This window comes from Diabrotica virgifera, chromosome 1, assembly GCF_917563875.1.
Source record: "Diabrotica virgifera virgifera chromosome 1, PGI_DIABVI_V3a".
Lineage (NCBI taxonomy): Eukaryota > Metazoa > Arthropoda > Insecta > Coleoptera > Chrysomelidae > Diabrotica > Diabrotica virgifera.
This window is the reverse complement of record NC_065443.1, coordinates 45071849-45088406: the sequence shown is the minus strand read 5'-3', so window position 1 is coordinate 45088406 and position 16558 is coordinate 45071849. Positions and strand designations below refer to the sequence as shown.

The window sequence follows — 16558 nt, the reverse complement described above, 5'->3', positions numbered from 1 at the left end:
TGACAGTTAGTGACGTCACATCCTGAGTGTTCATTGTGGATAATAATGAAAAATTTTAATTTTAAATAAAGTACAAACAAGTTCAAAAAATTTGATCAAACTAGACTGATAGTGAGAGCACAGATTTTTAGAATTTCAAAAAACTGCAATTGTGACGTCACTTTGACGTACTTCCGGAGTTTGCTCAAACTGTTTGATCAAATAATTGACAGTTATTTGATCAAACTTGACAGTTAGTGACACAAAGTGACAGTTAGTATGTATAGTTTGTGTCACTAGTCAAGTTTGACTGTCAAGTTTGATCAAATAACTGTCAATTATTTGATGGTGAGACGGGGCCTTTACGCTATTTTCGGACCTACCTTTGTCATTTGATTTCGAAGTCGTTAAACGTTGAATATAAATCATTTACACGGGTTTTTTGCCAAAGTAACCACTGAGTTTTACATTAAGATATCTCAAGGCCGCGTCTCACCATCAAATAATTTGATCAAACAGTTTGAGCAAACTTGACGTACTTGAGGAAGTACGTCAAAGTGACGTCACAATTGCAGTTTTTTTGAAATTCTAAAAATCTGTGCTCTCACTATCAGTCTAGTTTGATCAAATTTTTTGTATTGAGCTGTCTAACTTGTTTGTACTTTATTTAAAATTAAAATTTTTCATTATTATCCACAATGAACACTCAGGATGTGACGTCACTAACTGTCACTTTGTGTCACTAACTGTCAAATTTGATCAAATTATTTGATGGTGGGACGCGGCCTTTAAGGCCGCGTCTCAAGGTCCCTATACCATAGGTTGTATGGTAACTTTGACATTGACAAATGAAATATTGTCATCGTGACGTCACCCAGACGATCAATTTTACGAATTGTTTGTAAACATAATAGGATACGTGGTTTGGAGGCTATATTTTGTTATGAAATATCATTAGTGTTTTAATTTGTGTTTATATCTTGAGATATAATGTATCTATAGATATATATCATTAAGTGTTTTTAGTGTAATAACTTAAACCCAAAACTCTTTTACAAGTGTTAAGATACATTTTAAAGTGGTTGTATTAAGTACCTACTTACTTACTGGATTTTCTTTCTGCTGTATTGTATAGTAAAGGACATTCTTGTATAGAGACATTACAGTTCTGTAATGTCTCTTGCAGTTCTTCACATCAAGTTTACATGATCTGTGTAGGTTACAATCTGCTTAGACTTATTGAACAATATATCTAATTAAGTCTATAGATAATAGATCTAATATATGTAATTGTTTCATATAAAATTATAACCAATATTGCAGCCATCTGAAGATCGTTTGAATAAACAATTATAAACTAAATGAACATATAAAATGGGGAACATTCCCTTTATTGCACTGAAATTGTATTTTTTTATAATTTACTGTTAATGTAAAACTTCACAGGTACCTATTGAATGGAATCATAATGTTTTAATAGTTTTAGATATTATAATCCAGTACCTAACGTAATCAGATGCTCTTATATTAAACTTAAGGGAAAAATTACTAATTTTGATACATAAATCTTTAGTTGAATCTCTTTTTCACCATGGTTTACATGTTAGGAGGAATTTATAATAATGTACTACATGCATTATCCCGAATTCAAAATTATTATATACCTACTCAAAATCATTTAAAAAAGTAAATTGTATTCAACCCATTATTAATATAACTAGGATATTTGAATGATTTAGTCCCATATATACTGTTATATTTCTATTTGATATGAAAATTAAAATTTGATAATTATAAACAAAATTCAATTTAATATAAAATATTTTCAATTTTCTCAACCACGGGCATATAAATTTAGAACAACCTGTATACAACAAATTGTTATATTTAATTTTAAGAAGTGATTAGAAAAAGCTTACGGAACACGGGACAATGCGCTTAGAAAAAACAAAGTGAATTGCGCGTACCATTATCGTTGTTCGCGGAAGGTTCGATCATTAGCCTATGCTAAATAAAACTCAAGTGAAATCGATAATAGGTCATTATCGTTGTTCGCGGAAGGTTCGATCATTAGCCGATGCTAAATAAGACTAAGTGGAAATAGAGAATAGGTCATTAAAATTTGTATATAGTAGAAAGTAATTTTAGAATGGGAATTAACTATTTTCTTTGAAATCCATTAAGCATATTTAGAAAGATTAAAAATTGGTTTTGAGGAAGACTGCGAATGAGAGTTGGTGGTGGAAGTTTGATTTGTGAATCTGGAAGGGATATTTAGAAAGTAGGGGAATGAATGACAAATAGAGGCAGAATGTTTTGAGCTGTCGAGAAGTGAAGTCCAGTAGTAGACGGTAGTGTACGGAGAGTGAGAAAGCCGGTGTAGTTCCGTGAGTGTGGAGTATCTATCGTGGAACGAGAGGTAGGCCAGGTTGAGAGTAAAAGAACCTCCTTGAGCCAAGAGTTCCCGGTAGCTGATTGCAGTTTCGAAAAAGGTAGAACACAGCATCACGACAGAAGCAGGAAACGAGAGCTATACGAGCGAGTTTCAGAGGAGAACATTACTGGAAGCCAGTACGAGGTTTTGATTGCAGCCAAGGATAGCAGGAAACGGGTCTTGTGTGAAGACATTCTCAGTTCACCAGAAAAAGGTCAGTCTCATTTGTTTGGACATGAATGTATGGGTTTTTCGTATTAAATACCACATTTAAAATTGAAGAAACATAATCAATAATATCAGAAAAGCTTCATCAAACTTAAATAGAATTGTTGCTAATAAATCATAATAGTTAAATGTTAATAAAAACTTTCAATTGGAAACCAAAAGGAAATAAGATTCCCATGTGTAAATGTTATGTTTAAGAATAATAAGATATAGCAAATATTAAGCAGTGATGGCCATTTAAATAAAATAAACAATATTTTGATTACAATTGTAACCCATATGTGTTATTATTTTACTCTTTTCTTTCTTATCCCGATTAGGAACCATTGAGAAATACTTAGAAGCCACGTATGTAAGTAATTAATTTTATAAAAAGCCCTGAGATTGAAAACATATTGATATGTGATCTGGTAAATTAATTAGATTATTATTAATGCATTGATTAATTAAATGACATATAAAAATATTATCTCATATCAATAATCAAGATCACATCAATACACAAGAAAGAATCTCCTGCTTTAATTAAGTAGTAATGCTATTCTACTGCATATATTTAATTGCAATTATATTCTATGATTTTTGTAACTCTGCAGGTATCTACCACATTTTTTAAAGAATATATGAAATAAATAGTCATTAAAAATCCAAACGTATTTTTTTTAAATATACACATTTTCAATACATTCCTACTTTCCGAGTTCATTTCAGTGAGTGAAGTGAATGAATTTGAATGCAGCATTCTGGGTGACGTCACTCCCGCCATTAGATTCTCGACGCTGATTGGTGGAAAGTTACCATGCAACCTGTCTATTTATGAACCTTGGCCGCGTCTCACCATAAAATAATTTGATCAAACAGTTTGAGCAAACTCCGGAAGTACGTCAAAGTGACGTCACAATTGCAGTTTTTTGAAATTCTAAAAATCTGTGCTCTCACTATCAGTCTAGTTTGATCAAATTTTTTGTATTGAGTTGTCTAACTTGTTTGTACTTTATTTCAAATTAAAATTTTTCATTATTATCCACAATGAACACTCAGGATGTGTCGTCACTAACTACTGTCACTTTCAGTTTGCTCAAACCAGTTTGATCAAATTATTTGATGGTGGGACGCGGCCTTTATGGGTTAAAGAAGACTCAAATTATGTTTTACCTGTATGCATTCATTAAAATTTGATGATTTTATGATTTGATTTGTTTGATATAAAATTTGATTTGTTTTTACCTTTTTTCTAGAAACTATCAATAATTCAAATATTTGCATCTGCTATAATCATAATTTAATACGCTTTCTTATTAAGCTATCGATATATTTGTTCAATTTCTTTATAAAGAAAAATTTTATTAAATTAAAGTCGCCATTATTTTTTATCCTGCTCGATAATGCTTGCACAGTACAGCAAAAAAATCTGGTCCCCGATAATTACACAGCGTTTTAAAAATTATTAATCTATCTTACAATTTCTCATTTTGTTGTTTAATTTAGTTAATGGGTACACTAAAATTTATTTTACACTAACAGATAACAATTTTTAATTAAATAAAAACTAAATAAAGGTCGTGGTTACAGAATGGGGAATAAAGAAATCAAAGTATTGTGTTATGCAGACGACGCCGCATTAATCGCCGAGACAGAAGACGATCTCCAAAGATTAACACACATCTTTAATACAACAGCCAAGAAATACAATATGATAATATCAGCAGAAAAAACCAAATGTATGACAACATATAAATACCCACTACGATGTAAAATCGAAATTGATGGGAAAATAATAAAGCAGGAAGCAAGGTTTAGATATCTGGGAATTGATATAACCAGTTACGGAGATGTTGAAGAGGAAGTACGACAACAAAGCTTAAAAGCAAGTAAAGCGGCGGGATCTCTTAATGACACAATCTGGAAGAACAAACACTTAAGACAAGACACAAAAGCAAGAATCTATAAAGCAGCAATTAGACCTATATTAACATACACGGCGGAGACAAGGCCTGACACATCTAAAACGAGACGACTACTAGAAACAACAGAGATGAAAATACTCCGACGAATATCAGGGAAAAGTCTGTTGGATAGGGAGAGGAGCGAAAACATAAGAAGATCATGCAATATAGAAGACATAAATGGATGGGTGACAAAACGGAAACAGGAGTGGAACGAACACATTAGTAGAATGGCAGAGGATAGGATAGTACGAATAGCACGAGATAAGTCACCAAATGGACGAAGAAGTATTGGCAGACCAAGAAAAAGGTGGTGCGATAACCTAAACAATTTAGGAGGATAATATTGAAGAAGAAACAGGCTTTAAAGCCTACATACAAGAAGGAAGAAGAAGAAGAAGAATAAAAACTGTAAACTAGGTATGTAGGTGAAATTATTTTATAATAATTGTGTTTTGGAAATTATGAGGTGGTCGGAATATTTTTTATAACAACGTACATGCTGTGCACAGAATATATTTATATTTACTACATTTTATTTATTTATTTAATTTTAAGGCCGCGTCTCACCATCAAATAATTTGATCAAACAGTTTGAGCAAACTTGACGTACTTGAGGAAGTACGTCAAAGTGACGTCACAATTGCAGTTTTTTGAAATTCTAAAAATCTGTGCTCTCACTATCAGTCTAGTTTGATCAAATTTTTTGTATTGAGTTGTATAACTTGTTTGTACTTTATTTAAAATTAAAATTTTTCATTATTATCCACAATGAACACTCAGGATGTGACGTCACTAACTGTCACTTTCAGTTTGCTCAAACCCACAAACCATACATACTCATAGACGTTTCACGACCATGTTAATCTTTCGGATCGAATTAACGCCATCTCTTGATTGGAATGGGAACTAAATTGAAAAATTTTAGTTAGGTGAGAATTTCAAATTATAAATTTTGCGGGATTTTTGATGAAATTTCCCAGGAAATTAAAACAACAGAAAGACAATTCAATGTTTTATTCCATATTTTACTGAAAACTTCAAATATTCCAATTTGTTTTCAAAATGCTAAACACTACTACTATGTGTCACGTGAAAGCACTGATGTGTATCGAGTTGAATGAAAATTTTTGAAAGAATCTTGTAGGATGAATGTTTAGATAAATATTACCTTATAATCTTTTACAAACTTCCAAAAATACATAGGTCCGAAATGTTGATGACACACTTGTCTATTGGAATAAACTGTTTCATATATTGTTTTTTTTTAATGTGGAGAAACACAACACGGGATGATCAATGTAAACTAAAAATTCTAGTCATAAAAATGGAGAGGAGGTTAATACACTTGACTAAAATTGTGATTAAATCTAATTAAAAACGTAACACCACTAAAATAGAATAATTAAGCCGCCACAAACTGTAAAATAAAAAGTAAATAACAAATTAATTTAATTGTCAACTGTCAGTTGTTAAAAATATGACAAGAGAATTGACTGACAGCGACATCTCTGGATTGGAATGGTAACTAATTTGCTGTCTTGACCTTGACAATTTACGTGAAACGTCTATGAGTATGTATGGTTTGTGCTCAAACCAGTTTGATCAAATTATTTGATGGTGGGACGCGGTCTTTACAGTCGTTTAAAAATACTACGTTGAATACAAATGTTAAATTAACAAAATGTGTAATTTGCCATTGGTTAGTTTACTTCATTACGTAGAAATGAATACTGAGGAACACAGCAATAGTTTTTTTAAGCCGAAATCATTGTTAATTACAATAAACTGACCGCAAATATGTACACAAATTAATGACAAAAATGTTCCTTGAGTTGATGCTTTTGAAATTCGCCACAAGGCGTCGCCCACTTTGCGGTTCCTCGCCAATGGTTGTTGCCTGGTGTAAAAATAAGGTAAAAATAGTTTGACGGCAACCTTACTTGCAGAAGAAATCTAATAATATTTATTGCTATCTTCACCCTGTTTCAGTTTTCATCATGGACGTTGACATGTACGATATGCAATTTTGAGGTCCATTGACTAAAATTGTTTTATTTGTTTTACCTTCTACTAATGCGTATAATTAATTAATAATAATAAACAATGGATTTTGGCCAGCTACTACACACAGCACAGAAAAATGAAAAATCAAAGGATCAGAGGGTAATGGAAACATCTAATTATCATTCTAGAAAATTTTTACCATATTTACTAGATTTTAAGTTTTATTTGAATGTTGTGTTATTAGGTCAGGTATTATAGCACCAAATTTGAACCTCCCAAAAAAGAAAAGAAATCCGAGAGACAACTTTCAGATAATATAAAAAAATTTTTGGCCAAGAAGGAGGCTGAAGAAAAACAAAAAGCTGAGGAAGCCAGAAAAAAGCGAGATGAATTGCTTGCTCTTCGATCTCAGGTTAGTAAATCATTTGTTGTTTTAAATATACACTTCTCCAAGAAATTAAAGCACCATCTTAAATGGGTCATTTTTGATGTCTTGAATTTCCTAAACCTGTTGTCCAATTTAAGTGATTTTTTTAATATGTAATAGCCTTGTTCATTAACAATATCACTGTAATAATATTGTTGCTAGACAGGTAAATTGTCATTGTATACTGGGTGTACCAACCAAACTGTGATTTTTTCTCACAGTTCATGTCACACTGTGGAATATTCTGGCATTTATAAAATACTGAAATTAAAACCCAACCCAACGAACCCCAAGTTCTCATGACCCTTCATTACTTTTTTTTAACGTTCTATTTTTTTGATTCATTCGCTTATGTTGGATAATAAAAAGTTACGTACTTTAACAACTACTTAGCCTTGTTGGCAAACTTTAATGGGTAATTCTGCATGAACAAATAATGGCAGTTTGCTGTCCACAAATGCCTCTTTTCCGAGATAGGGGCCTTGAAATTCTCCTTACAAACTGACGATTTACGTCAGTTAGATTTAAGATGGTGCCTGGTGATTCAAATGTAGAAACTTATGAGACATATTGTTTATCTGTCATGAATGTTGTTGAGCAAATGGAAATTACTGACATTCTATTATAGGGTGATTTTAATTTACTTAAGATAAAGTGGATAAGTTGTGAAAATAGTTCGATCCCTTGTGGAATAATAACTAAACAAGCTAATTTTATATCTGATTGTGCTGCTTACCTTGGATTATATCAAAATATAGACATTCCAAACAGGTATAACAACTATTTGGATCTACTTTTCTCCAACCATAAGGATGTACATGTTGTCATAAGTGATAAACCTGTTTTAAAATTGGATGACCCTCACCCAGCTTTTGAGTTAGATTTTGTTCTATCTGATGCTTCAATACCATTGCTTAGTGATTATTATTATTATAACTTCAAATGTGCTGATTTTAGACAAATAAATTATCATCTGTCTTGTGTGGATTGGAGTTTCATTTCTGAGGAAGCAGATGTCAATATTGTTGTATCTCAATTTTATGACATAGTATTCTATATTATTGATACCTTTACACCTAGATCTAGATACAAATCCCCAAAATTCTCAAGATGGATGAATAACGAATTAAAACATCTTATTGAAAAGAAAAAAGCTCATAAAACATACAAAAGCACAAGGTCCTATGAAGATTACTTAAAATTCTCTTCCATAAGAACTCAATGTAGAGAATTATCAAAAACATCATATAAGAACTATCTAAAAAATTTAGAGTCCCAACTATCTAACAAAAAAGAATTTTGGCAGTTTGTAACTTCAAAAAAGGGTTCTCTGGAGTATCCACAGTGTATGTTCTTTTCTGAAAGAGAGACAACTGATCCCCAGGAAATAACTGAGTTGTTTTCTGAACATTCTGCATCTGCTTTCTCGGAATATGAAGATACACACATGTCTTTTAGATATGAAAAATTTTTAGATGTTGGTGGTATGGAACTTTCTGTGTTGGATGTTTTTGATAGAATAAGCAAATTGAAACCATCACTAAGTAAGGGTCCGGATGATCTGCCAGTATTGTTTTTAGAGAACTGTTAATATGTCCTTTCAGAAGTTTTGTGTAAAATCTTTAACCTATCCTTGAAATCTGGAAAATTTCCAGCTGTTTGGAAACAATCTTTTGTTACACCCGTTTATAAGGATGGAGATAAGTCAAATATTAAAAATTATAGAGCTATATCTAAGACTTCACTTATTCCAAAGGTTTTCGAAGCAATGGTGGCAGATAAATTAAATCCACTTTTTAGAGATATTATTATTTTTGAACAGCACGGTTTCACCAAAGGTAGGTCAACAGTTTCTAATCTTTTAAGTTATGAGCATATCTTGTTAGGTGCCTTGGAGAATGGGTACCAGGTTGATGTAACTTATACCGATTTCTCTAAGGCATTCGACAAAATTGATCAGAATATCTTACTTGGAAAAATGTCTGCCTTGGGCATTCATGGATCAATGTTTGATTGGTTTCAAAGTAACCTTAAAGAAAGAAAACAAGTTGTGAAAATGAAGAACTTTATCTCATCTGAAATCATTCTTACTTCTGGAATTCCACAGGGTGGTCACTTATCAAGTTTATTATTCAATGTATTTATTAATGATATCAAGAATGTTTTTAATAACTGTTTATTCAAGGCCTTCGCAGATAATGTCAAAATACTGAACATCATCAAGTCTCCAAATTATTGTCTAGACTTACAAAGAGAACTCAATATCTTCTCAAATTGGTGTAATACTAATAATCTAACATTAAATATAAATAAATGTAAAATCATTACATTTAGCAGAATAAAAAAACCTATTCTTTTCAATTACACTCTGAATTCGGTAGGCCTTGAAAGATGTTACCTAATAAAAGATCTTGGTGTATGGTTTGATAGTGAATTAAATTTCTCAAACCATATTGATCTGATTACAAATAAAGCAATGAGGTTGTTAGGGTTTGTTTTTAGAACATTAAAATGTTTTGACAATATATTTGTTTTAAAGGAAGTTTACTGTTCCTTAGTGCGATCAATTCTAGAATATGCAGCACCTATATGGCATCCATATTACACTGTGCACAAAGAAAAACTTAAACGAGTTAAGAGAACGTTTTTGAGACGAATAGGTCACAAACTAAAAATACCTTATGAAGAGATAAATGTTAATGACATCATGAGGCTTTTGAATTTAACCCCTTTGGAAACCAGAAGGAACTATTTAGATATTTATACAATATATAAAATCATAAATAATATTATTGATGACCCAGATCTCCTGGCAGCTGTTGGCCTGCGTGTTCCAGAAATAGCCATCTACTTAACATTGAGTTTCATAGAACCAATTATGGTATTAACTCGCCTATTTGTCGAATGAGCAAATTAACAAATGAAATGTTACAAAAGTGTGATTTGGATTTATTTAATGATGGTTTTAATAAATTTAGTTGTAAAATAAAAAAGTTTCTATCAAATTAATGTTAAAATTATTATGGTAAAATGTGTCTTATTTATTAAATATGTAATCTGATTTCAAATTTGTTACCTTCAAACTTTTTGTTATATATATGTTTCAGTGTTTTTATAATTATTGAAAAAAAAATCTAGTCACAAAGACATCTTGTTATTGTTATAGTAATCTTTTAATATATTTTGACTTGTATGTATATTCTAATGATTTAACTTTGTAAGACTATATAGGTTATACTTATAACTATCCTTTGTACTTTTATAATTATTGTTGTTTTATACCTACTTACTCTGTAAATGCTATATGCGTAAATAAAATTTTGACTTTGACTTTGACTTTGTTAGATTTTACTATTACTCTAAAACCGGTTAATATATGCAAATGAATTTTTTTTATATACAATTGGGAATTTAATATTCACCATTGGTGTGCATACAGGTAATATGACCCTTATGTGCTCCAATCGTGAACATAAAATTCTTAATTATGTGTCAAAAAATGCACAATACCTACCTCTTATAACCCACCAAATTTCATTTGCATATCTCAACCGGTTTTAGAACAATAAATAAATTGTTAGTTTGTAAGAAAAATTTCAACACCCTCTATCTCGGAAACGAAGTATTTGCAGACATACGTTTATAAAGCAAACTGTCATTATTTTTTCATGCAGAATTACCATTTAAAGTTTTCCATACTTATTTAAAAAGATAATACATAGGTACTGATGAAAAACAAGGCTAGTTGTTAAAGTAGGCACCTAACTTTTTTATTATCCAACATAAGCGAATGAATCAAAAAACAGAATGTTAAGAAAAAAAAGAATGTGTGTACAGTAAAACCTCGATAGAATGGACCTCTATTTAAAGGACTTCGGATATAATGGACAAAAAATCTGATCAAATCTGAGAAAAATCAGCAAGGACAGGATCTCAGCAAATTATAATTGTTGTCAAATCTGGTAAACCTAGAGTTGTTAAAGATATTTATAATGCATCATCTTCTCGTTTCATATTATAGCTCTAATAAGGCATGGTTCACCATAGATATTTTCAAAAATTGATTTTTTAAAGAATTTGTACCTGCAGTGAGAAAATTTCAACAAAAGGAACAGGAAATACCGCCCAAATAGGTGAAATGTTTATTGATTTTAGACAACGCTCCTGCTTATTTCCCTAAAAATATTCGACATTCAGAAGATGGCAACTTTGATTGTATGTTTTTACCAAAACATATATCGCTTATTCAACCCATAGATCAGTGAATAATTTTGGCAACCAAACGAGAATATTGCATAAAGTTTTTAGATGAAGTAGAAAAGTAAAAAAGAAGCAAACAAAACTTAATAAGTACCTACCTTTTTAATGCACAGATGTGTACACTGTATCTAATTACAGCAGGTACATATTTTCAAAATTAATTTTTTTTATTGATTTTGATTGACCTATTTTTATATAACGGACTTTCGGCTTTATCGGACATCCCGCCCCCCCTATTAGTCTGTTATATCGAGGTTTTACTGTACTTTGTATGCACGTAAGAAGTTATACTTCTATTATATGATTTCAACGAAATCAATATACTTTAAACAGTTTATTTATATTTAATTTCTATATTAAACTAATTTTAATACTTACTACTTTCCACAAATTGTTATTAAAACAATACCAAAAATTAAAAAAAGAATATGTGTGTACTTTGTACGCACGTAAGAAGTTATACTTCTATTATATGATTTCTTAAAACAAAATATACTTTAAACAGTTTGATTTAATTTTTTTAAACCTATTATATGATTTCTTAAAACAAAATATACTTTAAACAGTTTGATTTAATTTTTTTAAACACCAAACTAATTGTGTGCTTACCGCTTTCAAAAAAATAAAAAACGAAGTATAGGATTGCTCCGGACTCGAACTCAAGACCTCTCGATCTCTGACCGAACGCTATACCAAATACGCTACGAGGACTGTGTCTGTATCGGTTCGAACGTGCCTAATGACACTTCCCGGTAACAAACAGACAAATAGGTATAATAAATATACAATCAAATGTTTTAATAATATTCATCTTACTCCTGAGGAAGACAAATCCAAAGACACAAAAATTATAATAAATATATGTATTTACTAAAAACACTAATATATTCTTTTCACACCTTTTCTTGCACTGATAAATTTATACATAACTTGAAAGATTCAGCAACTAAACGCCATACTGTCTGTGTGCGCATGCGCGCAGTATTATGAAATTTTACTCTCAATCGCGTCTAAAGAAGTATAACTTCAAAAATGAAAGAATAAAACACACACAAACACATTGAAAAATGCTACAAAGAAATGATTTCTGAACAAAATAATTGTTGCCAAAAATTTGAACTAAATACGTATTTTCTGAAAAAAATTATAATATAATAATATACTTACAATCATAAAATGTATAAAATAAAATAAAAAAAATAGTAACTTGCATGCGGATCGAACCCGCTTCCTCGCGAAAATTAAAGTGTTTTCCCATTGTGCCACCTTCGCGTATCTGTTATGTGGGAATATACACCAACTGAACGTTTACACCATAAGCTTTTGACAGTTGTTTACTTATATGAATTTAATTACATTAGTTTGATTTTTGTGGAACTAAAGGAATATTTTGTGGTTTAACAATATATAAGGTGGATATTGGTAGAAATTTTGATGGTAATCAAATTATGTAAATCAAAGCATTACATACTATTTTGGAGGTAGGTTCATTTTAAATTTTCCAAATAGGTAAGTAGGTACCTATATGTAATTTTTTATTAGGATACTGAAACATGTACAATTATTACGTACCTGTCGCTTTTAAAAACCATTTAAAAAGTCAGTACAGTTATAAACTTGCTTTTTTCTCTGCCATCGCAACAATAAAAACTAATATACGCAACATTTGTTTATCCATAATCTCCATATTTAACACCCAATCAGATCCCGTATAACGTTTGAGCGACTAATACCATACACCATACTTTCGGTGTGCGCATGCGCCAGGGAATATAAAAATTCACCCTCGTGCCTAAAGAAGTGTAACTTCAAAAATATTTTCACATTTTTGTAACCACTATTTCAGTTTTTCACCTTGTAACAGTGAAGACGTTAGGCGGGATACTTCATTGCACGTGCTAATATTACAGGAAGGCATGCTTTCTTTTTCATATCCATTTTTAGACACAAAATTAAAACTCTTTGTAATAAAATAATTTAGATTAAGCTACGCAAAACAAAACAATATCGAATATTACTGATGTTTGGGGCTCAGTAATACTGATCATGTAAGGTTGATAATCAATATTCTGAGTATTGATACAAAGGTGGGGTATACTACTGTCAGCATTACTGATAATCAGTAATATTGATCGTGTAAGGGCTGCTTAAACTTTAAATATATAAGTATGACCATTAGTCCATTGAAATGTTACATTTAGGGTTGCATTTCTTAGAGGAGTCAATTTTATTTTTTAATGTGTAGGGGGGTTCAGTAGAAGCTTAAGTTCAAGTTTTTGGGGTCGCCACCCTTGTCCCCCGGCCGCCATAATGGAAAAAGGGGTGCAAAGGGCTTTCGCGCTGTATCTCCTAAACTAGCAATCCTACAGAAAATTTAATAGCACATAAAATGTAGCAAATTAAATTTTCTTTAATTTTATATGTATTACTTTTTATCGTCAAGTGACTAACAAAAAAGTTATAAACAAAAATATGAGAAAATTTTGTAAGAAGTTTCCTTTTGGAGGTTATAACTTTTTTTCCGTTCATTTCACAATAAAATAACATCATAGCGATTTTATAGAGAATTTTTCAATGAACAATTTTCATTATACAATTGTTTAATTTTATTTATTATCTAGGTTTTACAGCGCTCCAAACTTGACCAAATTCTCGAATTCTCATAGGAATACAATGAAAATAATATTTTTCTATCCATATATTAGGCGAGAGGCATCAACCGTTATGCCGACCACGAAAATCGAATTTAAGGTGAATGACTAATTTTGGTCTATTTTTTATGTTTTCGAGGTCGCTGAATCCGAATATGAAGTTTATTTTTATCTAGAGGTGGTGGAACATGTTCAAAAATCAAATTTTATGCAAAAATTAATTTTGATGATTTCTCAAATTTACCTCGCTGTATCTTTGGTCGCTGTAAATATTTCCTTTTGAAAATTTTACTGTGTCATCTGTGAAGTATGTAGATAACAATGAAATTTGTCCAAAATGTTTAAACACAATAAAAAAGGAGTTGTTAATTTTTAAACATTTTGTCATCATATTTCGTTAGTTTCATGTTTACTTAAAAAAGTTGAGTGACAAACTTTTTAGTTTATAATTTTAACCAACACAACAATAAAATATATTTCATGAAGAAGTTTTTTGAAAAATTTTAAGTCAAAATATCCAATAGGAAAAAAGGTATGTTACTTCATAGACAAGCAGCACACCCCAAAAAACGCTTAAATCTCGATATCCTGACCACGGTGTGGTGAATGGCTAATTTTGATCATACTTTATGATTTTGATATCAAAAATCGTTTTTTTGCCCTTCTTAAGAATTTTGCGGTTGCGTCATTCTTCTTTTGAACCGGCGAATTTGTCCCCAAACAATTTCTTGGGCCTTTTCTATATATGCTTAGGGTTATAAGTTTTATAGTGGGGAGAAAGGTCAAAAACAGATTAATAATAGCATAGGAATGTTAAAATCATAATAAATTGTATGAATAAAAATATATATATATATATATATCCAAGTCTTGATCACAGCTGAACAATTGAATACACAAAGGAAAGGATCAATGGGAAAGCAGCTGAATAATGGAGCCAAGAGTACTCTTTTTTTCAAATATCAAATATTTCGGTATTTATTTGATACCATCATCAGTGATAGCTAAAAGATTGTTTTGGTGAGCTACATTACAAAATATAAATTGAAAATTTCGACTTACAAAATTGAGAATGTGGCTATGTTGTTAAAAAATATGTAGAAAAGCCTCCAGAGGGGAAACATGTTGTGATTTAAAAAATTATTGTCAATAAAACACAAAAAACATCTGAACAACAAAAAACTGTAACAATACACATTTGAATAAATTAATTAAAACCAATAAAAATTTTTTGAATATTAAAATCTAAACATTGGAAAACAGACATTAAGTAGGTACAACTTGTACTTTTTTGTACATGAAAAAATTGAAATTCAACTAATCTGGCGGTAATATATTTCATGTTCCATGGTATAAAACAAGTGATAGCCGACAACGACAAACTTCAAGTCAAGTAAATATGACATTCCAAGTTTTGTATTTTATTTACCCTAACCTAACCCTACTTCTCACTGTAAATATAGATAAATTTCACATGTGGATATTTGAAAATATGAAATATAACATGAAATGGATTTTGTTGTTTTGTTCCATTTCATGTTATATTTCATATTTTCAAATATCCACATGTGAAATTTATCTATATTTACAGTGAGAAGTAGGGTTAGGTTAGGGTAAATAAAATACAAAACTTGGAATGTCATATTTACTTGACTTGAAGTTTGTCGTTGTCGGCTATCACTTGTTTTATACCATGGAACATGAAATATATTACCGCCAGATTAGTTGAATTTCAATTTTTTCATGTACAAAAAAGTACCAGTTGTACCTACTTAATGTCTGTTTTCCAATGTTTAGATTTTAATATTCAAAAATTTTTTATTGGTTTTAATTAATTTATTCAAATGTGTATTGTTACAGTTTTTTGTTGTTCAGATGTTTTTTGTGTTTTATTGACAATAATTTTTTAAATCACAACATGTTTCCCCTCTGGAGGCTTTTCTACATATTTTTTAACAACATAGCCACATTCTCAATTTTGTAAGTCGAAATTTTCAATTTATATTTTGTAATGTAGCTCACCAAAACAATCTTTTAGCTATCACTGATGATGGTATCAAATAAATACCGAAATATTTGATATTTGAAAAAAAGAGTACTCTTGGCTCCATTATTCAGCTGCTTTCCCATTGATCCTTTCCTTTGTGTATATATATATATATATATATATATATATATATATATATATATATATATATATATATATATATATATATATATATATATATATATAGAACAGTAAGCCTAACTTTTGTTTTTATTGTATCCCTATGAGCATTCAAGAATCTGGTCAAGCTTGGAGCGCTGTAAAACCTATATAAATAAATAGAATTAAACAACTTTATAGTGGAAATTGTTCGCTGAAAAACCCTCTACAAAATTGCTATAGGTTTGTTCCAACTCGATACAAAACCGTTTTTGAATCGTTACGCGCATGCGCAATAACGAATAATTATGCGCAGTAACACATTTTTCGTTACTGCGCATACTCGTAACCGTTCAAAAACGGTTTTGTATCGAGTTGGAACAAACCTATAGTGTTATTTTATTTTAAAATGAACTGAAAAAAAGTTATAACCTCCAAAAGGAAACTTGTTAAAAATTTTTTACATATTTTTATTTATAT

General features: G+C 30.5%; 1 protein-coding gene across 2 annotated transcripts in view; it reads left to right on the top strand.

The window, feature by feature from the left end:
• The first annotated feature begins 6427 nt into the window (after positions 1-6427).
• The window catches only part of LOC114327539 (protein SPT2 homolog), an 89655-nt gene continuing 79524 nt past the window's right edge, over positions 6428-16558 (top strand). Inside the window, exons 1-3 of one of the 2 annotated variants that reach the window (XM_028276208.2) lie at positions 6428-6503; positions 6580-6753; positions 6839-7006. In XM_028276208.2, the coding sequence (XP_028132009.1) occupies positions 6694-6753; positions 6839-7006 (228 nt within the window). In that variant the 5' untranslated portion in view covers positions 6428-6503; positions 6580-6693. Of the gene's footprint in view, positions 6504-6541; positions 6754-6838; positions 7007-16558 lie in introns of those variants that run through there. The other variant, XM_028276207.2, reaches the window with a different exon arrangement.